The following is a 27,805-nucleotide window of genomic DNA, read 5'->3' as shown; positions in this document are numbered from 1 at the left end:
TTTCTGATGACAGGAATCTCCTGCAAGACAAATCTGATCACAAATACTTTTACCGTCACCAGTGAAAAGGACATACCAGGAAAGCAAAAGGCAGCACCTTGTTGGGCCACACCTGCAATTTTGCAAAAGGTAATTGTATTCCATTTTGTCCAGCTGTCATCGGATGGGAAAACAATGTCTAATCAGTTTTGTTTAACAACGCTAACCTCTTCTGCCTTAAAGAAACAGCTTACAGCACACAAGTAATCCTCCCCAAACTTTTATCAGCCAGAGTAGGTTTAAACCGAAAGCATAAATCATTGAGTGAGCCAATCTGTTGTCAAAGTTGTTCTTACACTTAGCGCACAAGCCTCGTACTTAGCTTGCCTTAAAAGCATTGAGCTAATGGACAGGCTGATCTCCCTTCAGGCAGGACCCAAGTCCCTGACAGACAGCGGTTAATCCTTCATTTGACAAGCACAATCTTCCTTGCCATGACAGGGAGAACCAGTGTCAGAAAATGAGAAAGACATGCTCTATAAAAATCCTTCAAGTTTTCTTTGACGTTCAGCACTATCCTGCGTCTCTTGGGTGCCCCACTGACTTCCATACAGCTTACTCTCTTGTAAAGTGCACTCTGCATTTCTTTCCAGTTTGTTTTGGGCCCAATTCAAGGTGCTCACATTCATTTTTTTTTTATAAAAAAAAAACACCTGCTTGGTCCCAAGTATCAGAAATACTGTCTCTTTCCCTAAAGACCTTCTCAAGTATTTGCATCTTATTATATTTATTAGTCAATTATGTTTTCTCTCACTTTCTCATTTTTCCAGTCTTAAATTCAGTTCTCCACATTTTCACATCACTTTGTTGTTTTATTTTTCTAGTCCTCATGAAGATTCATTGATGAATTTATCTTAATATATACGCTTCTATCTGCCAATTTGCCTAAAACACACTTCTCCTTTTTTTTTTTTACAAAGCAACTTTCTATATTTTGACGCATTTTTGTATGTGACTGTCACATTTCTATACGTTCTACATACACGTTGCCCTTGTAAATGCTTTTCGGAAAACATGACTCGGCTGGAGAACTGCGGTGCATAATTCAGAGAGATGCGAATTTGAAAGGATGGCTGCGTTTCGGTCTGTGTATTGCAGGCATAGGCAAACTCAACCCGCCAGATGTTTTTGGGACTACAACTCCCATCATCCCTGACCACTGGTCCTGTTAGCTAGGGATGATGGGAGTTGTAGTCCCAAAACACCTGGAGGGCCGAGTTTGCCTATGCCTTGTATATTGTTTCAGGAACTGTGAATTAGGCAAGTTCGCCTTTCAATGCAAACTGAACCCAATTTCGACCACCCTCTGTTCCCAGTTCACAAATAATCGCTCATTGTCCCCTGGCAATGAGTCACACCTTTAAGAAAGAGCCTCCCACTGCCTGCATTCTCTGCAGTAGATAAACCCCCTACTCTGTTTCTGCTCAACCTGGGAGGCACGTAGACTAGCTGTGCAATAAACAGATAGAAAACAGAGGCACTTTCTGGCCAGGAATTTCCTTTCAGCGCAGCAGCCTTGCATAACCTTGTCATTTAAACTGCTCCTCTCTACATCTCTTGACCTTTGTACAAGACAATCCCAGCTTGTGAAGGAGAACATTCCCTCTATCAAGCCATGGGCAAGGGGCCAAAGTAATGGGTAGGGGCACATACCTCTTGGGTGGGGGGTGAGGGGTGTGTCTCAGCAAGCAAAAATCCTCCCCGATGATACATGTCAAGCTGGCTCAGGATTTATTTATTTTTAAACAGGTAGCCACCTGGGCCTTGAACAAATATCACGATGCGTAGTATCCTGTTGGTTCTGACTTTGGCATTAAACACCCTCCAGTCCCCCATTATTCCTCCCCTCTCTGTGTAGTGTGGGAAAGGACCACGGTTCGGTGCCAGAGCCTCTTGTTTCACGCTTGGAGATGGTCTTAGGTTCAGTCCCTGCCATCTCCAAGTAGAGATGGGAAAAACTTCAGTCTGTCACCACAGTGACAGTGACTACTGTCAGTGCAAGCATGACTGAGCTAGATGGAACACTGGTTTGGCTCAACCCCCTATACACAATTTTTGGTCGCGCACTTGATAGACGATACGGCCCTTGCTGTTCCATCAAATTAAAAGCGAAGACCTTCTGATTCCTGATTTTAACTAAATCACGCCGTCTCCTCTCCATAGCCTTCAAATACTGGATCTGAGGTCCCCAGGACCCCTTCTCCAGTTTCCAGTTGTTGTTTTCAATCTGCAAACACAATGTAATTGATTATATTGTTTCCAACCCATTTGCACTGCGTTTCCTTTACATTGAAATGAATGGTGCGGAATGACATCGTGATAACGTTATCAGTTACGTAAAATTCCACCCCAGCAGACAGCAAGGGGAGTAACGTAGTTTGGGTGAAATGTGAACTGCAGCAGAATGGAAACAGCCCTGCGTGCGATGGATGTGAATCGGAATGAAAATTGAAGTCTTTTGACAGCCCTACAAAATTTGCACAGGTTATTATGTTTTATTTATTTATTTACAAACTTTATTGAAAATTTCAAAAACAATGACCCAACACAAAGGTTGTTTTCTAAGACAAATACATGCAGTGTTTTGTTTTTTTCTGTAGGGGACGATGACACAGGGGTACGCAAAGCCCTAAATATTTTGTGAATCTTTGTACTTTTGTCCATTTACTGTATTTATTTTCCCCGATTTGAACTATAAAATGGTGGTTTTCTTGAGTCAAAATGAGAGTACCCCGAGACATTCTTTTTTAAGAAAAAAAAGCACTGAATACATGTATGTGTCCTTTCTGTCTCAGTTGCAGAAATTATGAAGAAATTATCTGAACGCTTTAGATTGAAGTATATCCCGTGGATGTGAGCTGAATTTGTACTGCAAAATAATTTCCCAAGTTTTAATGCCATGTGAATGACTGTGTACGTTGACTACTAATTTATATGTCTATTTATAATTTAATGTGGCTGTTGCTGTTTTAACAAAGGGGAGAGAAATGAGTAGGCTATCTGAGGCTCGGCTCCAAAGAGCCAGGTCTCTGGTCTCTTGGATTACTCCCCAACATCGCCCCTGAATTCAGCCAATGCACCTGCTACTTATTACCAGCATCCCTTGCAATGCTGGCTGCCACTGGCTTTTTGAGGAAGATGCCTTTGCAGGGTTTCAGGTCATTGGAACACCGGGATACAGGAAGGTGTCTTATGCTGAGCAAGAGCATTTGTCCAAGGAGTGTGGTGGAGTCTCCTTCTTTGGAGGTCTTTAAGCGGAGGCTTGACAGCCATCTGTCAGGAATGCTTTGATGGTGTTTCCTGCTTGGCAGGGGGTTGGACTGGATGGCCCTTGTGGTCTCTTCCAACTCTATGATTCTATGATTCTATGATCTAGCTCAGTATTATCTACACTGACTGGCAGCGACTCTCCAGGAGTTTTAAGCAAGGAGCCTTTCCAAGCCCCAGCAGGAGTTGAACCTGAGACCTTCTGCATGCAAAGCAGATGCTCTCCTACTGAGCTAAGGAGAAAAGGCAGACCTGAACCCCAAAGCTCTTTTTTAAAAGAGAGGGAGGGGGGGAATTCACAGCCATGCAGATTTTTAGACTGCCCCCAGTTGTCTGAGAGTTGCGCAAACCTTTGCACTTCATTTTGCTTCCAAACTGTCACCATTTCCCTGCGGGGATTCAGTCATCTATCCCGCAAATTCAGGTTGAACCATTCAGTTTGATTTAGAGCTCTTGTGCAACAAACTCGCTTCCACCTCCAAACCCAGACCTTCTTTTGGGTTGGGTGGGGAATATAGGAAAACAGAGTGGAAAGTGTGGGATAGCATTTGCTTGACGCAACTTCGTCTCACCTCCCCGCAAACAAATCAGAATGAATGTCGTCCAGCTTCCTTGCAAATTTGGTGTAAGCAAATCAGGATGAATGCTCAGTCATGAGGTCACATGGAAGCAACCTTTGTGACCTTCCCTTTCTCATTTTGTGTTCCTGTAAAAGTGGGATTTAACCTTCACAGCACATATTTTTTTCGGGGGGACAGTGTTTTCCATGACCATCACAGCCAGCTCTTTGCGTTCCAGGCTTACAAGGGACATGAAAATGCCAGGAATTTGGTCTGTCTGCATTCTTTAGGGAGCTGCCTATGCGGGAGATAGAAGGCCATCCATCTGGCTCACTTAAATGCTTGATGAAACCTTCCAAGTCAAGCATGGCAAAAATTAATAATAATTGCAACATACCTGGCTGAAGTGCCAACTGCAGAGTCAAAGCAGCAGGGCTTGACCTACTTTATAACATTAAGAAATCAAATGGAGAAGTTAAATAAGAAGAACTGAAACGTGATCATTAGCAATTAAACATGTTTGGCTGTTCTGAAATTGCCCGGGGCATGGGGCCGCTGAGTAAGTTCATTCTGCTACTTCTTGCCCAAGTCCCAAGATGTGTTCTCCTCGGCTGCTTGACAAGAAGTAAGAGGATGGACCTGTTCAGGATCCCAGCTAAGCCCTCTCCCAGAATATTCCATTGCATTCCTCTCCCCTCTGGCTTTCCAACCCCCACTCCCCCCAAAAATAAATAATAAAAAAACCACCCCACCCTCAGTAAATCAACATTCTGTGAACACTGAGGATGCTGTTTTTGGAGTTCTCCCCCACTTTAGGGGTCGGCCCTGATCCCAAAGCCTTGGTTGCATTTCTGCAAACCTTGGGGGGGTCCACTGAGCCTGGTGAGACCCTCTTCCCCCCCCCAGCAAGGTTGGTGCCAAGTTCGCTATTTGGATACAATGAAATTAAGTGACAGGCGACATGTTGCGGAGGTTCTCTGGTTCATCACAGAGGTGAAAAGCTGAGGATCGGTGGGAGGCAAGAAGCCATCCCCGAAGGAAAGGTTGCCCTCGGGCAGCCATGTCCTCCGGATGTTTTGGACTACAACTCCCATCAGCCCCAGGCAGCGTACTGATGGGAGTTGTAGTCCACCCCTACATACATCCACTTACAAATCAGCCCGTGCACACTTCATGCAAACCCATGCGTTCTTTGTCATGGTGGCTAAGCAGTCACACATACCAGATTCAGGGCTCTCTATGAACCTCCTTCCTTCCCCCCCCCTCCACTTGCTCTGAAGAAGCTGGTAGCCCCCAACCCACAATTCCTGCCACAATTCAGTTTAAAAGGAAATGAGGGAGATCCAGCAGTTTGGCCCTAAGTCCCACACCCAGAAGGCTAGAAGGGTGTGCGAAGAAGCCCCCTGGTGCCGTACAATGTTTGTATCTAATCCTGTACCCACAGGCAGGGCCCGTAACTCAAAACCGACCTCTTTCTTTCCAATCAGAAACTGCTTAGACCACATTCTCCAGAAGTGTTTAAAAAGGGTGGGGTTACTGCATTTACTTAAGCTCTGCTAGATTTTTTTTTTTTTTGTGGTGGTGGTAATTGCAAAGCAGAAATATAAAGCTCAGAACCAGTGGACAGATCTGAGGCAACTGAATATTTTCTCCCATTCTTTCTGGAGAAGCAACTTAAAAAAAAAATGCCTCTGTTGAATTTCCTCCTCTCTTCTCCTGCGTGCATCTGTCTGCTGTGCCTCGTGTTCTTCTTAGCATCGCTCTATTTTCCAAGGAGCTTCAGAAAACCGACTTTTAAATTCCCGCCTGGTCCGACGCCTCTCCCAATCATTGGCAACCTACATTTGCTGGATATGAAAAGGCAGGACAAATCCATATTGAAGGTAGGGAATAAAACTGCTTCACATAAGTTGTGCTTTTGGTCCCTTTGTGCAAATTCAAGGGAGGATTAGGGAAGAGGGAGAAGTCTGGTTTGGTTCGCATTTAGAGGTGAACTTAACCAAATTCACACATTCCAAAAGAATTTGCAAACAGAAATCCACACTTTTCTACTTTTTTATTTTTTGCAATGCAGTTCTCCAGCTAAGCTACCATTAGGGTAAAATGTACATATGCGTGCATATATTATTGAAAACATACATAAAGTATTGTATTTGGCTGAATCGCTTGCAAAAATACGTATATCTGTCAAAACTGCATACAAAAAAATGTGTTTATTAGGAGAATTTTTTACTAAAATGCTGCTGAATTTGTGTAAGGATCTTTTTTAGGTCACAAATTGCTATAGAAATGTGCAGAACTTAATTTGAAACTGAGAGAACTGATAATTGACAGATTTGCCCATCTCTAGTAAAGATTTATATTTCTGGCATACATTTGTTTTAAATCAGTTGCGTAAGATAATGCTGCGCTGCAGGAGAAACACGAATGCAATCGCATGTTGGTTCGAGTTTAACACAGTTGTTATCTCTTTATGTGCATATTCTCTACATATTTCATCTATTTTTAAAAAAAAACTTTTGTGGAATTACTCTAGAGTAAACAAGGAGTGGGTTGCAGTTGTGCACTTTGAAATGGGTCTTCCTGCATTACTTCCACCAGCCCCCATTCAATAATTAATAAAATTTGCTGTAACTGTGGGGGGTTTATATATTAATTTGACGGCTCCCATCCCCTGCGTTAGCAAACAACTGATGTAAAGAGAACTCACAGTACAATTATGTAACATGCATTTGGCTCTAAAGAGGCAACGTGTTTGGTTAGATAATATGTTATGAATAGGGATGGGGGGCGAGGAGAGAGTTTGGATTTAGAGGCAAACTTACATAACTGGCATTTTCCAAAACAGTATGAGAGCCAAAACACAGCCACTCTTCAAAATTTGCAGTTCTCCAGATTTTGCAGTGGACTTCACCAGCCAAATAATGTGCAGTTGCCAGGGACCCAGCAGAGCTTCCTGTTTATACCTGCATTAAGCCATGTCTAGGCACTTAAGCATTCAAGAATGTGCATGCAGTTGTACCTTGTTTCTCGAACGCCTTGGTAATTGTACGTTTTGGCTCCCGAACGCCGAAAACCCGGAAGTAAGTGTTCCGGTTTTCAAATGTTCTTTGGAAGCCAAACACGGCTTCCCATTGAGTGCAGGAAGCTCCTGCAGCCAATCGGAAGACGCGCCTTGGTTTTCAAACAGTTCCAGGAGTCAAACAGACTCCTGGAACGGATTAAGTTTGACAACCAAGTTACTACTGTCTTATTTGTACTAAAATGCTGGTAAGTTTTCATGAGGACTTATAAAAAATTTTTTGCAAAGTAATATGAAAAAGTGAAGAACTGAAGATCAGAAAAATGTGAAAATAAGAGAAACTGAAACTGGCAAGACTCTCTGGTCCCCAATGAGAAGGCAGAGCAATTGGTTATTCAGTCCATCCTTCGTGGGCACAAAGTCTCCTCCAAATATGTAAATGTCAAAGAATAGCTATTCATCAGAAGCTGAGTTCTCAACTGCCTTCCATTCCAACAGGCTGCCATTCAGCCTGTTCTATCCAGATCTCCAAGAACGCTTCAGATACCCTGAAAACAAGACCCATCTTCACGGAGGGAGGAGCTGATGATGTTTTTCAAGTCATTCTCGTTTGCCTCCGTTAAGGTGTAGGGATTTGAGGGAGATTCGATTCAGTTCACTAGTTTAAAGACAAACCAAGCAATCCCTTCTTTCTGAAACAATATGTGAACCGGAACACAGTTACCTTTCGGAATTTGAACTTCTCCAAATTTTTCAGTCAAGGAATGGGTACCAAAAATGCACATACAGTATATTGTGTGTGCATAAGACTGCATGCACTAACAAGCAGAAATACCCCCCAAAAATGCATTATATTGGAGAAAAATGCTTTGCCCAAAGTGTAAATTATTGGGCAAAACTGCATATTAGGAGAAATTTGCAACAGCAACAAGACCATTTGAAGGTACTTTGTTATAACCCCTACTTACCTTTCAGCTTGCTGAGAAATATGGCCCGGTGTTCACCCTCCATTTTGGATTCCAGAAAGTAGTAGTGCTGACTGGCTACGAAGCTGTGAGAGATGCCCTTGTGACCTTCACGGAGGACTTTGTGGACAGGCCGCCAATCCCAATATTTGAAGAGATTCAGCATGGAAATGGTAACGGACTGTCATGGACTGGCTGGATACAGAAGAATTGGGGGGGGGAGGCACCAGCTAGGGAACCCCCAAGGGAACCCCCAGGGGTAGAAGGTTCAGAGCCAGGGGGTTGTTGGTGGGATGACAATGAGGGAAAAGAGGGAGCAGAATGGGAGGAGGAGGCATCAAAAACGGCAACAGGGTTTAGTGAGCAGGAAGAGGCTGTGGCAGAGGCAGACTCAGGGGCAGGAGAGGAGGGTGGCAGATGAGTCAGGCTGCTGAAGAAACCAGGGAATTTCCCTCTCTCCCAGTTTCCCAGAACACACAGAGAAATGTAGAGGGTGGAGTAAAGAGAGACAAGACGAATGAGCCTTAGGCTGCTGGGGAAGGAACTGGGGAAGGAACCTTAGACAGCAGTATGAAGGCTTCATTGGGGCAAGAGTTGCTGTGGTCACTAGGCCTGTGCTTTTTTTTTTTTTTTGTTTCTTTGACTAAAGAGTTAACTTCACTGACAGTAGTGGGGGTTTTTTTTAATTGCTGACCTATTCCTGACTCCTCCTCCAGACATTGACTAAACATAATTGCCTCAATTCCTGCTTTTCTGCAAGTCCCGTATAAAGTTGTGGCATGCTTTTGTAAGGCAATCAGCAGCTTGTGAGAAGGAGGGCGGCTTTGATGTAAAGATGCTTAGAACTGCAGGGGGAACTCAGGATTTGGGAATGTCAGGTGGCAGAGGAACCAAACCCCATGGCAGGCTGCCAGGACCAGATAAGACAAGGGAAAGTCCTTACCATCTGCTTTTTATTCAACATTTACAGAGAGAGGCTTGGCAATGCAGCCTCTTGGAATAATGGCGTTGTCCCGAGTGAGTCTCCACACACCCCTTCTCTCCCAGTTCCTCATTCATCAATAGTAGCACCCCCTCTACGGTTGCCACTTAGGGCCATCTGTCTTTGAGCTCTTTGCTCTCCTACTTCTAAGGGTCACCGGGTTCTGGGAGATGGTGGGTCTGGAATGCTTTCTAGTGACAACGTGTCAACCAGCTGCTCCTGCTCTGCCTCCTTCTCCTCCTCCTCTCCCATTATTTCCCAGCTTCCCCCCTCATCTTCCTCTGAGCTGTGACCTCCCACAAACCCCTGTTGTAGTTCTGAACCGTCGTCTTCTTCTCTGGAAGGGTCAGGCTGGGGAGGCGGACTCCACCATTCCTCCTCTCCCCAGTCCCTAACAGGGGGATGTGGAAGTTGAGAAGAACAGTGGGTCTGATGATGTATCTTATTTAAAAAAAAAAAAACATTTCACAAAACTATTCCCTAATTCAAATGAGCGAGACCAAGTCTTATGTCTACCCCAACAGGGGTGTTCTTTTCCACTGGAGAGCTGTGGAAGACTACCCGAAGATTCACCATGGCCAGCATGCGCAAACTTGGTGTGGGGCAGAAGCTCATAGAGCAGATGATTAATGAAGAACTTGGTTTCCTTGTAGAAGACATTAAATCTTTTGAAGGTGAGTTTGGAAAACCTAGGAGGTTAGGGCAGAACCAGCTGCACAGTCTGATATAAGATGGGGGGCACCTGGCTTGCCAGTAGTACATGTGAAAAGGATCTGGGGGTCTTATTAGACCACAAGCTTAGCATGAGTCCACAGTGTGATGCAGCAGCAAAAAACAACACACGCACACACACAGACAAAACAACAAAACCCTAATGGTCTTGATCAGACCTATACTGGAGTCCTGTGTCCATTTCTGATCACCACAATTTAAGAAGGATACTGAAAACCTGGAACATGTGCAAAGGACAGCAATGAAGATGATAAAGGGTCTGGAAACCAAGGCTTATGGGGTAATTGGGTATGTTTAGCCTGGTAAAGAGAAGATTAAGAGGAGATATGATTAGCCACCTTCAAATAAAGGGCTGTCACATGGAAGATGGAACACTCTTGTTTATCCTGCTCCAGTGACTAGGACCCAATTAATGGCTTCAAGTTACAAGAAAGGAGATTCTGACTAAACATTAGGAAGAACTTTCTGACAGTAAGGACTGTTTGACAGTGGGGCAGACAAGAGGCGGTGGACACTCCTTCCTTGGGGGGTTTTAAGCAGAGGTTGGATGGCCACCTGTTATGTATGATCTAGTTGAGATTCCTTCCTTGCAGGGGGTTGGGCTAGATGACCCTCAAGGTCCCTTCGAGCTCTACAATTCTATGATTCTAAATCAGAGTGGCTGCTCAAAATATCCAACGTTGTCCGATCTTCCTGCAAACAAGTGAGGATAAATGCTCAATGGACAGATTATCCCAAGTCTCCGAGGTGTGGGTGCCCCTAGCGCACGTGTGCATGAGCATTGACACACCAAGCTGTGCCCAGCTTACCATTTCACACCCTGCAGCTACTGAGGGATGTTTTGAAACACTGATAAAACCATTTATCCAAGAGAGGGGATGGTGATAATGGGAAAACTGGGTCGTTTTGTGGCAAGGATTGTTGCACTAGTTGGGTTCTTTATCACTTCCAACTCTACAATTTCCCTGATAATGGTACAGAAACGCTGCTGCACAGCAAGCAACTGGTTTTATAGGAAACCCATACTGGAGGAATTGCGGACCCCACAGTTATCACTCCCTCCCTCCATGAACTTTTCTTACCTCTTGACTTCTATGATTCTGTGATTGACTTGGCAAGTGGCCGCTGTTCCACTTTGGAATCTCTAGCTACTGATCCATCCATCTCTAGCTACTGATCCACCAGGACTTGTCCCTGTTTTAGTCTCGGTTTCCTCCATTTAGGTGAACCTTTCATTCTCAGAACCTTTAACACTGCCCCAACCAACATTACTTTCACTCTGCTTTTTGGAGAGAGGTTCAACTACAAAGATCCAGTATTCACCACTCTGCTAAGACTCATAGACGAAGTGATGTGCCTTCTTGGATCTCCGTTCTTGCATGTAAGAAAACTTTGTAGCTGCTACTTCGTACACTTATGGGGTAATAAACTGGAAGGAATTCCAAACTAGATGTGCTTTGCTGAGAGTCCAGGATTTGTCTTCCCCATTCAATAGAAAGTAAGAATGATGGGTTTACTTATTACATGTAAAAGAGTGAAATTTCCCCAGGGAGCTGTAGGGGCTGATCTCACAGTTACCTGCACCCTTAAAATGGTGCCACAGTGCCTTAAATACATGATGCGGACGTGACCATAGTATAATACTCAGTTTCCCCCTGTTCTAAGTCCAATTTGCTAGCCACTATACCACGTTAGTTCTCTTTAGCATGTAAGATACTCAAACTTGAGTGTAAGACACATTCACACAATGTTAGGTCCCATCGACATCATACATTTAAATCACTCCTATGGCAGCTTTCAGTTTTTGTGTGAGAGAGATTAGATTTCCTCTCAACTGCTTCTTGGGTTACAAAGCTGAAGGTTAATAGAAAATCCATGCAAAATCAGAATCCAAATCTGGGTTAATTCCCATTGTACTCCAGGGGACTCTGACCTCTTTTTCATCACAAACAGTGCTGTTTCCATGCCGCTGCAGTTCAGTTCCCACCAAATACTATTTCATTAATCTTGCTGTCTACTATTTAACACAACTGACACACACACACACACACACACACACTTCATTACAGTCACAAACCAGCATATACAACTGACATAAATTTTATCTGTTGTTAGTTACAAATTTAAGTTAATTGATGACATTCCCACCCCCATACCATTCGTTTCAATGCAAAAACCATTTGTTTTGATGCTGATGAAACACAATTTAAATTGGGTGGGGGTGCAGAGTGACCGTCATCAATTACATACCCTTTGCAGACTGAAAACAGCAACAACAGCAAATACCAACTGGTATTCACTGGAATGATTTCCATTTTGCACATGGGTTCAATAAGCAGACATCAACAATTTCTGCTTCTGTTTCGATTTTCATTGGAATTCTCTGACATCCCAACTCAGGGGCAATCTTTCTTCCTGAAGACTCTGGGGAGGGGTAAGACAGTCGCGGGAATACCTATTTCCTTGGACAATCCTTTCCCCCAGCACAACCCTGGTGAATGACTTTTGTCTACATTACTTTTCAAGGAAACTAACATTTATTTCAACCCCCCCCCCCAATGCTTCCCCCTTGATTTCCTCCTGACTAGCTGTTTAATTTCTACCCGTTCCTTGGATTTTTTTTCAACGTTCACAAAATTCTACTGAAGAGGATCGAAGACGTCCGCGTCATTATAAGGGAACACATCAAGACAAGCAAGCAAGACATCAACGACAGCAGCCTCAAAAGCTACACAGATGCATTGGTCTTCAAGCAACGAGAGGTATTTTGCTGTTTCAGGTTTCATGACCTCAGAAGTACCCTACCGCAGGGGTTGGGAATCTCAAACCCAGGGGCCAAATACGTCCTTCTATCTGGCCCTTGGTACTCTCCCCAGGCTACACCTCCTCCTAGGACCACCTCACACTTTCCACCAGCCCTATTGTGCACCATCTTTGAGTGGTTTTGCCTGGTCGGAAGATAGAGTGGAGACTGTGTGCAAGCTAGCCTACTGTACAAAGACAAGCAATACAGTCATGGCTCTGCCAGCTTTCTCCTCTGGCCCCATCTACTATGGGCATGAGAGCCAGTGTGGCCTCGTGGTTAGAGTGTTGGGCTAGGAGCTGGGTGGCCAGAGGTTGAATCCCTACTCAGCCATGGAGCTCACTGGGTGACCTTGGGCCAGTCACTGCCTCTCAGCATTGTTGTGGGGATTAAACGTGTATACCACCCTGAATTACTTGGAGGAAAGATGGGATAGACATGTAATAAATAATGCGATAATAAATAGATAATGTGGCCCTCAAAAGGTTTCTCCAGAAATGAATGCGGCCTTCAGTCTGAAGTCCCAACTTTGGGACTTCAAAGCACCCAATCACCTGTCATCCTTGTCCCCGATCCCCACACCTGTTGGATTTGGCCTGAGGCTGGATCTAGATAGACACATCCAAAAAGCATTTCAGGAAAACGCATTGTAAACCTCAAAGCGGGAAATCATGTCGGCGAAAGACGGAACTCCACAGCATTATCTAGTGTCACGGTGTTATAACACGTATAAAACGTTTTTCCTTTACTAATTTAGCTGAGTCCTGAGAGGCTATTATCCAATTAAGAATTGGGCTTGTTGAGCCAAAAAGGTCCCTCACCTCTGGCCTGTCTAGTCCAGCATCCTGACACAAGGCGGGTCTGTGTGTCAGAAGTCCACAAGCAAGATGTGATGTGCAAAGAGCACTCCCCCCTGCTTGTGTTCCTCAGCAACTGGGTGCCAGAGGCATATATTTCCACCGATACCTGTGTTATTAAATAGAGTGAGAGTATTTTTGTCTTTAATTTCAATCATGTGTTCTACCACCTCCTCAGGATAAGACTAAGCAAGAGAACCTTTTCAATGATGACAACCTCATCGCTTCCATCCTGGATCTTGTCATGGCTGGAACAGAGACCACGGCAACGACATTGCAATGGGCCATCCTGCTGATGATGAAGTACCCAAAGATCCAAAGTGAGTGGCCAGTTCATTCACAGTCTCTCCTCCTGCTTCTGCTTCTAGACGATATGAGCTTCTAGGCGAAAGAAGCCCCATGGCTGAATTAGGCCCCAGGCCCATCTAATCTAGCATCTGTTTTTCACAGCGACCAATCCGATGCTTCTGGGAAGTCCACAACTGGGACCTAAGAGCAATAGATGTCTCTGAACTAGGGAGGGAGGAAAAATTCAAGTCAGCATGCATTTAAAGCTGAATCTATCAAATTTGCACTTCCTGAAACAATACACGCAAGTCCCACTATCTAAACACAATGTGTTATCACAAAATTGTTTGTTAGGCAAGCCTTCACATAATGAGTCAACGATTTCCACTTATTCCTATGGGGAAATTTCTAATGCATTTCTGACCGAGGAATTTTGACCCCAAAAGGATAAAAGAAACCCAGGAAAACCTGTGGATCAGAAAAAGCACAACAAATTAAGGTTTTTATTAAGGCTGCTGATTTGTTTACAAGTGCTACACACAAGTCCAGCTGTTTGGATATCTGAATCTGCGGTATGTACTAATTCCTCATGTTTGGATAAGTGAATTATCCAAGCCAGGAGTAGCTGCAGGTGGAAGGAATTTAATTGCATCTTGTTCTTCGGTTTTGTTGCAGAAAAGGTTCAAGAGGAGATTGGGCGGGTTGTGAAACCAGGCCACTGGGCCACATACCATGACCGGAAAGACATGCCCTATACCAATGCAGTGGTCCACGAGGTGCAGAGATTTATCACACTGTTGCCGCATGTCCCACGCAGCACATCTGTTGACACACATTTCAGGGGCTACTTTCTCCCAAAGGTACCTTCTCCAAAGGTGCATGCCTGATTTTGCATTCTGAGGGTACTTCATTTCACTTTAGCATTGTTCAGTTAACTCTAGTCAATTTTAACCACTGAGCTGCTCTTGGGCATGACGTGTGTTCTGTCCTCCCTTCACACCTGCAGATTCCGCAGTTGATGGCAATGTAATGCCATGCTGAATGAAACACATGCTTTCTTGTGGGTCCATTCACACATGCAACTCATCAGGGGTTGAGACCATGTAACACCAGTCCTGAAAGACCTACATTGGCTCCCAATGTTTCCGAGCACAATTCAAAGTGTTGGTGCTGACCTTTAAAGCCCTAAACGGCCTCAGCCCAGTATACCGGAAGGAGCGTCTCCACCCGCATTGTTCAGCCCGGACACTGAGGTCCAGCTCCGAGGGCCTTCTGGCGGTTCCCTCACTGTGAGGATACAGGGAACCAGGCAGAGGGCCTTCTCGGTAGTGGCACCCGCCCTGTGGAACCCCCTCCCATCAGATGTCAGGGAAATAAACAACTATCTGACTTTTAGAAGGCATCTGAAGGCAGCCCTGGTTAGAGAAGTTTTTAATGTTTGATGTTTTATTCTGTTTAATATTCTGTTGGGAGCTGCCCAGACTGACTGGGGAAACCCAGCCAGATGGGTGGGATATAAATAATATGTTGTTGTTGTTGTTGTTTATTGAATGAAGGCAACATGCATGTGGGAACTAGCCCTTGATCAAGTCTTGTTTCATAGAATCAGAGAATTGTAGAGTTGGGAGGGACAACGAGGGTCATCTAGTCCAACTCCCTGCATTGCAGGAATCTTCTGCCCAATGTGAGGCTCGAACCCAAGATATTGATATTAAGTGTCTTATGCTCTACTGACTGAGCTATCCCAAGCTCCCATCTTGTACTGCTCCTACAAAAGGCACCATAGGTGACTAGCAGAAGGGGAAACTGCAGTCTGCCTTCTGTATATCCGTTCTCTGCTGAGCGCATTTGTGAATGTTTGTGTTTGCCTGCCCGTCTTTACATCCTCAAGTTGGAAGATTCAGGACAGATAAAAGAAAGTACGTCTTCATGCAACATATTGTTAAAACTATGAAATTCTCTCCCCCAGGAGGCAGGGATGGCCACCAACAAGTTTGTTAAGGGTGGTGGGAACAGTAGCTCAGGTGGGGGGGGGCTACAGTTCCCAGGATTATTTCAGTGGAAGTGAGTGTGCTTTTAACGTATGGTGCGTATGCAGCCTTGGTTTGTAAGTTGCAAACTGGGTAGGTTCTCTTTAAAAATGCAGCATGAACAAAATCCTTTAAGGATACAGTATTTTCCATTGCTGTATTGCATCAGGGCAGGTGCAGTCCTGGTAAATGAGACAGCAATTTTCAGATTCTAAATCTGATCTTCTCTCATCCCTGCTTACAATTTCCACCACCTCCACCCCATGCTGTCTGATCCAGGGAACGATGGTGATTCCTTCGCTCACTTCAGTGCTTCTGGATCCAAGTCACTGGGAGACCCCTCACGAGTTCAACCCTAACCACTTCCTTGACACTGATGGGAAGTTTGTCAAGAAAGAAGCCTTCATGCCTTTCTCCTTAGGTAATTAAAGGGGTTAGTTTGACAGTATACCTGTTGAGAAATTATCAGCCACCCCTGTACAGTGTTGTGATGGGGCAGGAACTGCATCTTGAGAAGTTATCCCTTCTATGCACCTCTTAAGATGGAGCCCCCTCTTATGGTCTGGAACAAGTAACTCCTTTGTATTGGGAGGAAGGTTAATTCTTCCAACAGCCTTATAAGGCTGGCCAGCGCTTTGAACCCCATATTGCAGATGAGGCTGAGGTGAGGAATGACTGGATCACTCCATTTCTAGCCAATGCCAGTTTTGCATGTACATTCACAAAGGGCCTTCCTATCCTGTTTCCACACCATAATGAGATTTTGAAAACTGCATTGTAAACAGGGCCGTCTTGTCATAGGGGCTGGGTGGCGCGGTGCGCCGGGGTGCCGGGCCCCCCAGGGGTGCCCCCGCGAGCCCACCGGCATACCGGACGCTCGCGCGCCGGCGGGCAAGCTGCAAGCTGCCCGCCCTCCGGAGCCCCAGCTGGAGCGCTGGGAAGGGCGCGCAAAGCCCCGCGCCGCTCCAGCGCCACGCCCCCATCGCCCGCTCACCCACCCCCCTCCCGAGGGGCGGCCAGCGTGGGAGGGAGGCGGGTGGAGAGGCGGCGCGCCGGGGGCGCCGAGGGATCATCGTGCCACGGCGGCCGATCCCTTTAAGATGGCCCTGATTGTAAATGTATTTTTTTCCACAAACATAGTCTTGTGTGCATTTTACCCTAAAATGTTCTATTTGTAGGCATTCCCCCACCCTGTAATATACCCATTCTTGAACATATTTCTGCTTCTTTTTAATGGTGCCTTTTGGTACATTTTCTAAGCTACGTCAGGCGTGGCCACCAGTCAACTCTCCATTCTTTTTTTGGTTTTGCAGGGCGCCGAAATTGCATCGGTGAAAGCTTGGCCAAGATGGAACTTTTCCTGTTCTTCACGGGCCTGCTGCAGAAATTCACTTTCCAGCCGCCGCCAGGGCTTACAGAAACTGACTTGGACTTGACCGTTCCTAAGACGACCTTCACTTTGAGGCCACAACCTCAGCTGACTTGTGCCATTCCCCAGGAGTGAAGAGGACATTGAGATGAGATAATCCACACACAATGAAGGGAAACCCCCGGGGCGGGGGAACTCAAGCGGGTCATTCCTTTTGGTGGAGCAGGAACTGATGGATCAGTACCTTAGCAAAGCTAGATTTGCCATGGGGTGTATGCTTGAGAGGCAAATGCCACTGGTCCCAACAAACTTGACTTTTCCCATGCTTGCCATACTTTTAAATATATGCATAACAGCTTAAGCATGTGGGAAAGCAGACATCCTATATCTGGACTTTCAGAAAGCTTTTGCTAAAAGGGTGAATTTGATGTTAGAGATCATTACGAAAAGGATTGTGAAAATAAAATTGTGGGTACCATCATGCCTTTATACAAACCTATAGTGTGCCCACACTTGGGATACGCTGTGGAATTAGGACTGTTGCACCTCAAAAAGGATATTGTCGAGCTGGGTAAAGGGCAGGAAAGCACAACCGGAGTGATTAGAGAGCTAGAGGAACTCCCCTGTAGAGAAAGAGGCATGAGATGTTTGGGGCTTTTTAGTTTTTTTGGGGGAAAGAGAGTATTCAAAAGATCTTAGGCTTTGTTTCCCTTAATCGTTGCTGCTGCTTCCCAGTGGCGGGATAATTAATAGCAGCACTCAACACCAAAACCCTTTCTCAGTTCCCAATTCAGAGACTCTGCTGCCTCCCTGCTGCTAGTCTAGGTCACAGCAAGCACTTTCCCACAGCCTTTTCTGCTAATAAATTTACACTTGGGGTTCTAAAATCCACAATTACTGAGTCCATTTTGTCCTCGTATTCTGTTGTCCCAGGACTACACTTCCTGCCTATTTTGGATCTAGAGTCACATTAAAATTTATTAATGGGAAAGAGACTATTTCAGCTCCTTGGTTGCAGGTTCACAGCAGATTCAACAGTACAGTGGTACCTCAGGTTAAGAACTTAATTCGTTCTGGAGGTCTGTTCTTAACCTGAAACTGTTCTTAACCTGAGGTACCACTTTAGCTAATGGGGCCTCCCGCTGCCGCCACACGATTTCTGTTCTCATCCTGAAGCAAAGTTCTTAACCCGAGGTACTATTTCTGGGTTAGTGGAGTCTGCAACCTGAAGTGTCTGTAACCTGAAGCGTCTGTAACCCGAGGTGCCACTGTACTGAAGATGCTTTGAAAAAACAAGGAACAGAGATTACAATGGTTATAAGAAGCCACATGGAGAAGAAAGGTTTATCGTACTCCCAACATCTTGTTTTCAGATCATGATCTATGGTTTCAGCCAGGATAAACTTATTTGGGTAGTAACCCAGATGCTTGTGTGCCTTGTCTATTCAGAAAGTGTGGGTGATAATCAGATTCCTCATCTGTGGAAGCAAAAGAGCTGGGACATAAGCAGACAACACCCTTACCGTAACCGAACCAGGGTGGCAATAGTGAAAATGAGTGAAAAAGGAACCCTTCTGTCAGGTGGCAAAATTCTAAAACTATATTTATATAAAAAAATAGGCTGGATTGCTATCTGTCAGGTTGTTTTGTTGCTGCATGCCTGTGAAGTGTTTAATGAAGGAAAGAGCCACTTCACAGAGCGGTTTGCCGTTAAAAAGTTCTCCTGGGGATGCCTACCACCTAAGCTGCTCACTCACCCACCTGACATTGTTTTCACACTGGAGTTAGCATGACGACAACCTTACATTTTTATGTATATAGGAAGATAAATAAATATGCTAAACAAAAGTTTGACATTGGCATAGTTTGCATCTGTCACGCCAAGTACCAGGTGAAGCCATGACAAAGTCACGTTTCAAACTGCCAGCTTGCTTCAAAATGGCAGCCAGCACCCCAACATTGACAAAACTTGCCACTCCCACCTCAGGAATCCTTGTGCCAAATTTGACAATGATCTCTTAATAAGTGTTGAGATGCATAGAGAACAAATAGACAAACTGTTCCCCAAAATATAGAGTAGATATTTATTTATTTATTATTACCATTATGCAAATTAATACAAAGAAAACCTCACGACATGCATTCTTGGCTGTCATTTTAACCACAACCCTTTCCCTAATCGGATGACCAACTGAGACATTCAACAGTAAAAAAAACACAATGGTTTATTGAGTTTGGAGACTCCAGTTTGTTCATGACACTATGAAGATTTTGTTCCTCTCCTTTGCAAAACGCTAATGTGGGTAAAATATATGTTTAACCAGAAACAGGAGATGATATCCAACCAAGTCACACTCAGAAAAGCCCCACACAAATCAGTGGACTTATATAACTGAATTGATTTTAATGGGACTATGCCGGCCAACATTGGAGCCCACCCATAGCTTTACAAGGTATCGAAAGAATGTTGGCTTCTGTTAATGCAGAGCACTTAATCAAAATCACAAACTAGCTGGGTTCATCTTACCAAGGACTAGAGGTAGTATTCTTTTAAAAAGATGAATGGCAAAAACTTCCTAATCTTTCCTTGGAGAGAGAAATAAAGGGAGAAAGAAGGGGAGTGGGGGACGCCCCATATGAAGAAGGCAAGCCATTTTTCACATGGCAGTTAGCAAACAGTACAGCTGGTTCCCATCAGCATATGTCACATTGCCTTGGTCCCATTTCTAGTGCCAATTTCACATGACTGAAAATTCAGCTCAGTTTTAAAACCACATGATGCACCTGTGTCAGCAATCATGGGTTCTGTGATTCCATTTTGCTCCTTGGCTAAGAGAATCTCCATTTGATATGGCACCCAGACTACAATGTTTCGTCCTTCTTTATGAGAGACAGTGCTGGTTTGCAGCAAGCGTTTGAACTGCATTTATTTGAAAGGCTCCTGAGATCAGCCCAAAGCTTTTGCAATGCACTCAATTCTTTACAGACCTCTGGGCAAGCTGCTGCTGAAACAAGCAACTGGGGAACACAGTGCAACTCTCCTTCAGATGCTGTCTGATCACACTCAAGTGTCTAATTGTATTTTTCTACATCAAACTGGGGGATCAATCAGGCACGTGTCTGCTGGATTTTGGAGTCACTTATGCTGCCCCCCCCCAGTTTTGGATGGCACAAATGTTTGAGGAAAAGCAAACAAATCAGAATGAAAAACCAGCTGCCTGAAAGGTGCACTCGTTTTCGTTGAAGGATGTGTGGATTCATGAAGACACATTTGCCATCCCAGATATGGAGCCGATAATGTTCCATTAAGTCCTCCTTTGCTGTCTCCATGTCCTGTTAAAACAATGATGAAAAGACAGCATCCCTTAATAAAAGCTGGTCAGGTGATGGGAGCAAACTTTCTGCCTAAGACCCCGGTGCAAAAAACAACTAAAATCTGAGTGAGGTTTTGCCTATATTAATGGTTATATACTAAGCTCCTTAAGCCCAGAAGAAGTAATTACTCGTATGGGGAAATGGCCCCCTGATACAGGACCTAAGCAAAGGAGCAAAGCATCCTTTGAGTTAATTCGGCATTTTCTTAGTGTTGGGTGTCTGATAGGGAATTTGTGCAGTTAGGAAACCTGCTTTTTTAAGAAAAACACCAGGCAGCCATCTTACTCTGTCTAATGGTATGGCCCATAGGTGTGCACAGCCCCTTTATTCATTTGTTTCAGAGAAGGAAGAAGGAAGGAGCGCAAATGACTAGACAAACCAATAAGCTCAGGGGAGAGGTAAGTAGACGAAATGCTAACAAAACAACCACAACAAGAGTAGTCAAGAAGTCAAAACAGAAGATTTTTCCTGCTAAGAAAAAGATCGTGTCAAGCAGATTTGGAGGGCAGAGGGCGGTGTGGCTCCTCTTCCTCCTTGCTTGCAATCTGCAAAAGCAGCCCCCCACTCTCACAGATTTCTTTCCACAAAAGATGGAAAGTGGAGCTTGGACAGAGACAGAGCGATGAGACAAGAGATAGATACAGAAAAAGGCTTCTGTCTGAGGAGGAGGAGGAGGGAGAAGGAGTCCTTCTTTCTCCCTTACTGCAATTGCTGGAGACAATCACCCCCCACCCGAGACAGATCCAGTCAGAAGCTGTACCTCAGTTCCAGCCTTTTTATTCTGCCTGCATCTCCGTCTCTCTGCGTTCCTTGATAACCACTTTCTTGAAACTTTAGCGGGTGCCTAAGCACCTTTGGCACAGCCCTTGAGCACACCTGTGGTAAGGTTGCCATTGTTGCTAATGCAAAGCCTGAGTACACTTAGCAATGTCATTTGGAAAACACATATACAGTAGATATTTCATCAGTTGGTAGAGCATGAATCTCAGGGTCATGGGTTCAAGCCCCACGTTGGGCAAAAGATTCCTGCATTGCAAGGGGTTTGACTAGATGACCCTTGTGGTCCCTTCCAACTGTACAATTCTGTGATTTCAGAAGATTTTTAAAAAGTATTATACCTGAAGGCAACTCTTTCAGGGGCAGCGGTCCTTCTGGTTTACATTCCTTTTTTCTAATAGTGACCTAATAAAAGAAATAGGAGACAATGAATTTCTTTTAATTAACAAGATTTATATTTGATATAAATATCAAAATATAAAATGTTGAAGCAAATGGTGAACATAAAAAGTACACTGAAATATGAATACATTTTAAAAAATTAGAACAGGAAGAATTAAACTAAAAACGGGGAGCCCAGGTTCCAAGGTTGTGAAGAAGTACATTCTTTTGTCTGTCCTGAGTCTCCCAACATTTCAGCTTCATTGAATGCCCACAAATTCCAGAATTATGAGAGAGAGGGAGGAAAACTTTTCTCTATCCACTTTATCCATGTAATGCATGAATTCCTTGATCAGCAGGGAATTAGTGGCCATTGTAACAAAGAGTCATGTTTTAGGAAAATTTGCCATTACCGAAAGCCAACAGATAGCCACTCACTTAAAGAACTTGGCCTGTGTTAAATAGCTCCTAGCTCTTGCAATTTCATCAACAAGTTTCTTTAAATCATCTCCTTCAAACAAGGGGAAAGCTGGATCCTGAAAAAAGAAGTAAGAATTCATGACTTTGGATGGATGGAAAGTTATCTGTAAAGAAAAGTTTTTTACAAAATGATGTAGAAATGTAGAGAACCGAAGAGCAGAAAAATGAGGAAGTGAGAGAAACCAAACTGGACAGATCTGACTGGCTCTAATCTCATCTCACTTTTCATAGGCACAACTATGAACCAGAAAATTAGAGAATTGATACGTGTGTCTATCTGCAGATATGCCCTGTGCTTGCCTTGTCCTCTTAAATTGGTTCATCTATGTGTACAGGAAGCATACAAACAGGTCGTGCCCAAGGTGCGGGTTGCTTAAATGGGCAAGGGGCGGATCCGAGGAAAGCCTATCCCGAGGAAAGCCTATCTGTCGGCTCCGCCCCCTGACACAGCCCAAGTTCCCAGCCTGCAGGATGCAGGCTAGGATCCGGTTCCTGATAGGCTTGCTGCCCCCACCACCCATCAGGAAGGGCACAGCAGTTCCAGTTCCCATGTCGGGGGGCCCAGTGAAGTCTCTGCTGTCCCGCAATGATGACGCACCAGGAGGGGGGAGCAGACTGGTCTTTTTCTTAAAATAAAAAGGTTAAGCAGAATAGAGATAGAGAAATGACTGTTCCTGAAGGGTTATGGGAATGTTTATGATATTTACAGTATTTATCTTGTTTTTCCATTGCAACCAGGGAAAACTGCTTTAAGGGGGCATATGGCAGCGTAGAGAATTCATAAAATATATAATATAGGAGAAAGTAATAATGAATTTGTCAGGAGAAAAGGGGAGACTTTGCTCATGTATGGTGATGGAAAAATAAGAAAGCAAAATGTTTTTTGTAGTCTGGTGATAAAGTTCATTAAGGACACTTTTCCAGTTAAACCTTAAACCCAAAGCATTGTAAAATTTACTGGATTCAGTAAAAATGGTTATTACCCTGGATAAACACAAGGCAGTTTTATATGTAATTACAAATGCAAGAAACATATTTGCTATATTATGGAAGGGTAATTAAAAAAAACTAGTAAAACAGAGTTGATTAAGAAAATATGGGGTCAATCTGAAATGGCTAAGCTTACAGTACTTAAACACATCAATAAAATATGCATTGGCATTAGAGAGATGAGAACCTGTGATTCAAAATATTTTTAAAAGTTGACTATAAATGATTTGGAGTGACTTGGAGTCATTTATAGGAGTCTATAAAGGTTAGGTTTGGATTACTTGTGGTAGAGACAAACCACACATCTTCCCCACTTAAGTGTGAGCGAATCGCACACAACTGTGTACATGTGCGGTGCCGGGAAATAAATCATTCAGACCCAGAAATGGAGGGGGAAAGCTGTTGAGTCGTCGTCACTCACAAGAAGACCCTCCCTGGAGAATGAAGAGGACATCAGTGAGGGCGGAGGAAGCCCCAAAGAAACAAGTCATATTCTTATGTCAAGTTGTTTGTGGTTGGCAAAGCCAGAAGGGAGGCCTCTCCTCCTACAAATGACTTGCCATGTGAAACTGCTCAAAAAAGCAGAATGAGATATGACCCACCCACGTGGCTGCTTGTGCTTATGAACGGGCCAAAAGGCACTTTCCGGGAGGAAAAACCTGTTATTTGTTGATGGATATGGGTACATATCAAGATTCCCATGCTTGCCTTAGCAGCTCAAAGGACCAGACAGACTTTCATGGTACTACAGTGGTACCTCGCAAGACGAATGCCTCTCACAACTAAAAACTCGCTAGACGAAAGGGTTTTGCGATTTTTTTAGGTGACTCGCAAGACGAATTTTTCTATGGGCGTGCTTCGCAAGACGAAAATTTCAATGCATTCCTATGGGAATTAAATTTCAATGCATTCCTATGGGAAACCGTGCTTCGCAAGACGAATTTTTCACAATACGAAACGACTCACGGAACGAATTAATTTCGTCTTGCGAGGCACCACTGTACATGGGATCCCATGTGCCGGGATCCGGAGTGCAAAATAAGGTACAGCATGAGATGCTACATCAACTCAACATACATCCTCGTCCTTAAAGCCTTCTGATAGTAGCCGATGTGCTGCCATCTGTCCGTCCACATCCCCATGGCACCGATGGTAGCGCCCACCCGTCTGGAAGGCCAGTTTCTTAAGAAAGTCATTAGCTCCTCTGTGGAAGGCAAAGGGGACGGGGGGGGGGGAGAGAGCTCTTTGCACTATCTTTCAAATAGGTTTGGGTGTTATCATCACATCTCTTCTAAGAAAGTCATTTCAATGTGGGTGACATCACTGCTATGTTGCATCAGCCCTGCCCAGAGAAATAATTCACATTTGCTTGTAACTTCTGGTTTCAGATCACACCAAGTCCCTGGGACCATTAAGAGTGAGGTCCGTTCTAGGTTTTTGTTTAGTAAGCATAAAACAAGTTGTTAAACATTTAAATGAATGCACTTTATTAAAATAATATTGGACTCCTCTGGTTTTCTATTCACCCATCTCTCACTGTTAGTGAGCATTCTGAGCATGTTCAGACTGTCTGGGTTTCTCCCCAACCCCGTCAAGGTATGCCTCTCTCTTTTTGCTAGTTCTGTGAACCTTGAATTTTCCCAAAGCCTGTGCATGGATGATACAATTTGAGGAAACTTTGGAAACCAGTGCAGCTCCAGCCCTAACCTTAGGGATCATGAAGTTTTAAGTGGGAGTGGAAGACCTCGTGGAAATGGAGAACACTAGGTTCAATTGCCAATTTCATCCATGTTTTCCCCCATGTCAACCAAAAATAAGATTAGAAAGCCAACTTTTCCCCCAGCAAAGCAAAACATACCTGTCTGAGCAATTAAACGAAATAGTGTGGATTATAATTGCTCGTTTCTTCAAAAGAATTTCAATTTCTTTCAGGACCAAACTGCAGCTGGTGTCTGGTTTTCCATCAGTCAGAACGTACAAAGCCTGAACGTCCGGAAGGCTGAAAGCTCTCTGAAAGAGCAGAATGGCATAACCTATATAATCAGGCTATGCAGAAGCACACTATGGTAAAAGATAGTTCACCCCACAGGCAATCACGGGGAATAATTGGCTCTTTCTAGCTGTCTATGCTTTGCAGCTTTGTTTGCACAATGCTAAACCTAACTCTTCGAATGGCTTAGTCACTGTCCTTCCTCCAAGCTCAACAAGTCACAAACAAAATGGTGGACTCGCATTTGGAATTTTCTAGGAGGTGGAAACTTCCAGCAGAACAGAGATGGAGCCACAGTAATAGCTGCATGCCAGCTAGAGGTCTTCAGTAGGGAGACACCCACTCTCTGCTACAAGGACCCTGGTGCACACAGAATGCTCTGCCCTGCTTAACAAACCCGTAAAGCCTTGAGAATGGATGTGTTCCCATGAGCGTGAAATGTTGACAGCCACTGCACAGCGTCATGGCATGCTTCATTTGTGGCCTCCACAAGGCACTCCTGCCAAACGTCAACATCTTCGGCAAAGCTGATGAGACTGAACCTGATGAGAAAGAGGTGTGTCTGTCAAAACATTAAGCCAGCTAAGGCTGCCATATCAACTACGGAGCTGAGAAAAGCCCAGCTTTCAACATTCAACTGGGATGCAAAATCTGTTGGGCAAAAGAAAACATTTAGCTCCACCCACAAGCTTTTTGCCATGAAGTCTGCCTCTTTGTATTATCTAAGCTGGTTGCCTAATGCCGAGGCAGGCGTTCCTGAGGTTGTAGCTAATTTTCTGCTAAAAATAAAACCACTGAGTTTGGTCTGGATATAAAGACAGAGGTTATCATTAAACATGGCTGATGACACCCAGCTCTCTCTCTCTCTCCTTTTCATCCTACACAGGAGAAGCACCAGAGGCCTAGTACACCATAACATCCTTCTAGACCGGCTAGAGGGGTTGGGAGCTGGAGGCACTGTTATACAGTGGTTCCGCTCCTTCCTCCTGGGCCGTGTTCAGAAAGTGGTGGTGGGGGATGAGTGTTCAGACCCCTGGGCTCTCACTTGTGGGGTGCCTCAGGGTTCTGTCCTCTCCCCCATGCTTTTTAATATCTATATGAAGCCGCTGGGAGAGATCATCAGGGGGTTTGGGCTGGGTGTTCATCAGTATGCGGATGATACCCAGCTCTACCTCTCTTTCAAATCAGAACCAGTGAAGGCCGTGAAGGTCCTGTGTGAGTGCCTGGAGGCGGTTGGAGGATGGATGGCGGCTAACAGATTGAGGTTGAATCCTGACAAGACAGAAGTACTGTTCTTGGGGGACAGGAGGAGGGCAGGTGTGGAGGATTCCCTGGTCCTGAATGGGGTAACTGTGCCCCTGAAGGACCAGGTGCGCAGCCTGGGAGTCATTTTGGACTCACAGCTGTCCATGGAAGCGCAGGTTAATTCTGTATCCAGGGCAGCTGTCTACCAGCTCCACCTGGTACGCAGGCTGAGACCCTACCTGCCCGCGGACTGTCTCACCAAAGTGGTGCATGCTCTGGTTATCTCCCGCTTGGACTACTGCAATGCGCTCTATGTGGGGCTGCCTTTGAAGGTGACCCGGAAACTGCAATTAATCCAAAATGCGGCAGCTAGACTGGTGACTGGGAGTGGCCGCCGAGACCACATAACACCGGTCCTGAGAGATCTGCATTGGCTCCCAGTACGTTTCCGAGCACAATTCAAAGTGTTGGTGCTGACCTTTAAAGCCCTAAACGGCCTCGGTCCTGTATACCTGAAGGAGCGTCTCCACCCCCATCATTCAGCCCGGACACTGAGATCCAGCGCCGAGGGCCTTCTGTCTGTTCCCTCACTGCGAGAAGCAAAACTACAGGGAACCAGGCAGAGGGCCTTCTCGGTAGTGGCGCCCGCCCTGTGGAACGCCCTCCCATCACAGGTCAGGGAAATAAACAACTACCTGACATTCAGAAAAAACCTGAAGGCAGCCCTTTTTAGGGAAGTTTTTAATGTTTGATATTGTTGTATTTGGTTTCTGTTGGAAGCCGCCCAGAGTGGCTGGGGAAATCCAGCCAGATGGGCGGGGTACAAATAATAAATATTATTATTATTATTATTATTATTATTATTATTATTATTATTACACTTCTTTGTCCAGTTTGTTGCAGGATCTTCCTCTGCCCTTTGTGTGGTGGCTAATGTGTGTGGTGCTTGACCTTGCTATGGTTAACTGCTGGTCACTGTATTCAGGGCCTGGTAGGAATTTGCCATGGGGACATATTGGCTCTGCCCTTTGCTTTCACCTACGTCATAGCAATTGTTACAACTTTGGTGGTTAAGGCATTGGGTAAGTCTTTGGTGGAGGGGAGGTTGTAGCCTGCAGGTGTATCTCTTTAAAGGGATCCAGGAGAAGCTGCTTCTGTCCAGAAGCCCAGGTGGGGGTTAGGGCCATAGCACTCCTCAAGGTGGCAACCCTTGCCAAACCTTTTCATCTGTAATCAATAAAGTCATGGCCTGATTTGACTTAAGCTACGTGTACTATGCAATCACTGGCATTGGTCCTGGGGGGTGGGGGTGCCTGACTCCAGCAATGATGCTTACTTCACTAAGGCTTGCACAAGAATGTTAAAAGGATATTGAGCAAGGTGCCTGCACTGATTAAAAACAGAAAAGAAAAAGACAGGATTATTTATGCCGTGAAATTATAATCTCTGATGGGAATCTCCCACACGTTCTGGGTGGAGAACTGGAGATAACAACCCCTCCTAACAGAGTTACTGAAATTGAAACATGCCATCATGCTGTAGCTGGTGGAAACAGGCGTGGTTGTATCATTTGGGCTGCCGGAAACAAAATGTTAGGTTGTGTTTAGGCAAGTGTGGGGAATCTTTGGCCCTGTAGACTTGCCAAGTCCCATT

At 44.7% G+C, this 27,805-nt stretch overlaps 2 protein-coding genes across 3 annotated transcripts in view; one reads left to right on the top strand and one right to left on the bottom strand.

Moving 5' to 3' along the window:
- Positions 1 to 3: 3 nt before the first annotated feature.
- LOC117057011 (cytochrome P450 2W1-like) lies at positions 4 to 17,409 on the top strand. 2 transcript variants are annotated; one of them, XM_033167728.1, is made up of 10 exons: positions 4 to 129; positions 5,641 to 5,749; positions 7,864 to 8,026; positions 9,360 to 9,509; positions 10,791 to 10,948; positions 12,156 to 12,329; positions 13,406 to 13,547; positions 14,191 to 14,375; positions 15,825 to 15,966; positions 16,859 to 17,409. In XM_033167728.1, exons 2-10 carry the CDS (start codon positions 5,720 to 5,722, stop codon positions 17,047 to 17,049), a joined length of 1,335 nt encoding a protein of 444 aa, XP_033023619.1. In that variant the 5' UTR covers positions 4 to 129; positions 5,641 to 5,719; the 3' UTR covers positions 17,050 to 17,409. The 2 variants fall into 2 exon arrangements, with proteins under 2 accessions (XP_033023619.1, XP_033023618.1); XM_033167727.1 differs by lacking the exon at positions 4 to 129 and having other exon boundaries at positions 5,439 to 5,749.
- Positions 17,410 to 21,772: 4,363 nt separating this feature from the next.
- VWA3A (von Willebrand factor A domain containing 3A) overlaps positions 21,773 to 27,805 on the bottom strand; it is a 43,820-nt gene continuing 37,787 nt past the window's right edge. The window contains exons 27-30 of the mRNA XM_033166489.1: positions 25,305 to 25,449; positions 24,776 to 24,927; positions 23,995 to 24,121; positions 21,773 to 21,983 (exon numbers count right to left, since the gene is read on the bottom strand). Of these exons, the coding sequence (XP_033022380.1) occupies positions 21,882 to 21,983; positions 23,995 to 24,121; positions 24,776 to 24,927; positions 25,305 to 25,449 (526 nt within the window). The 3' untranslated portion in view covers positions 21,773 to 21,881. The remainder of the gene's footprint in view (positions 21,984 to 23,994; positions 24,122 to 24,775; positions 24,928 to 25,304; positions 25,450 to 27,805) is intronic.

The sequence above is a fragment of the Lacerta agilis genome, chromosome 13, assembly GCF_009819535.1.
Source record: "Lacerta agilis isolate rLacAgi1 chromosome 13, rLacAgi1.pri, whole genome shotgun sequence".
In the NCBI taxonomy this organism is placed as follows: domain Eukaryota; kingdom Metazoa; phylum Chordata; class Lepidosauria; order Squamata; family Lacertidae; genus Lacerta; species Lacerta agilis.
This window is presented reverse-complemented; position numbering and strand designations above follow the sequence as displayed.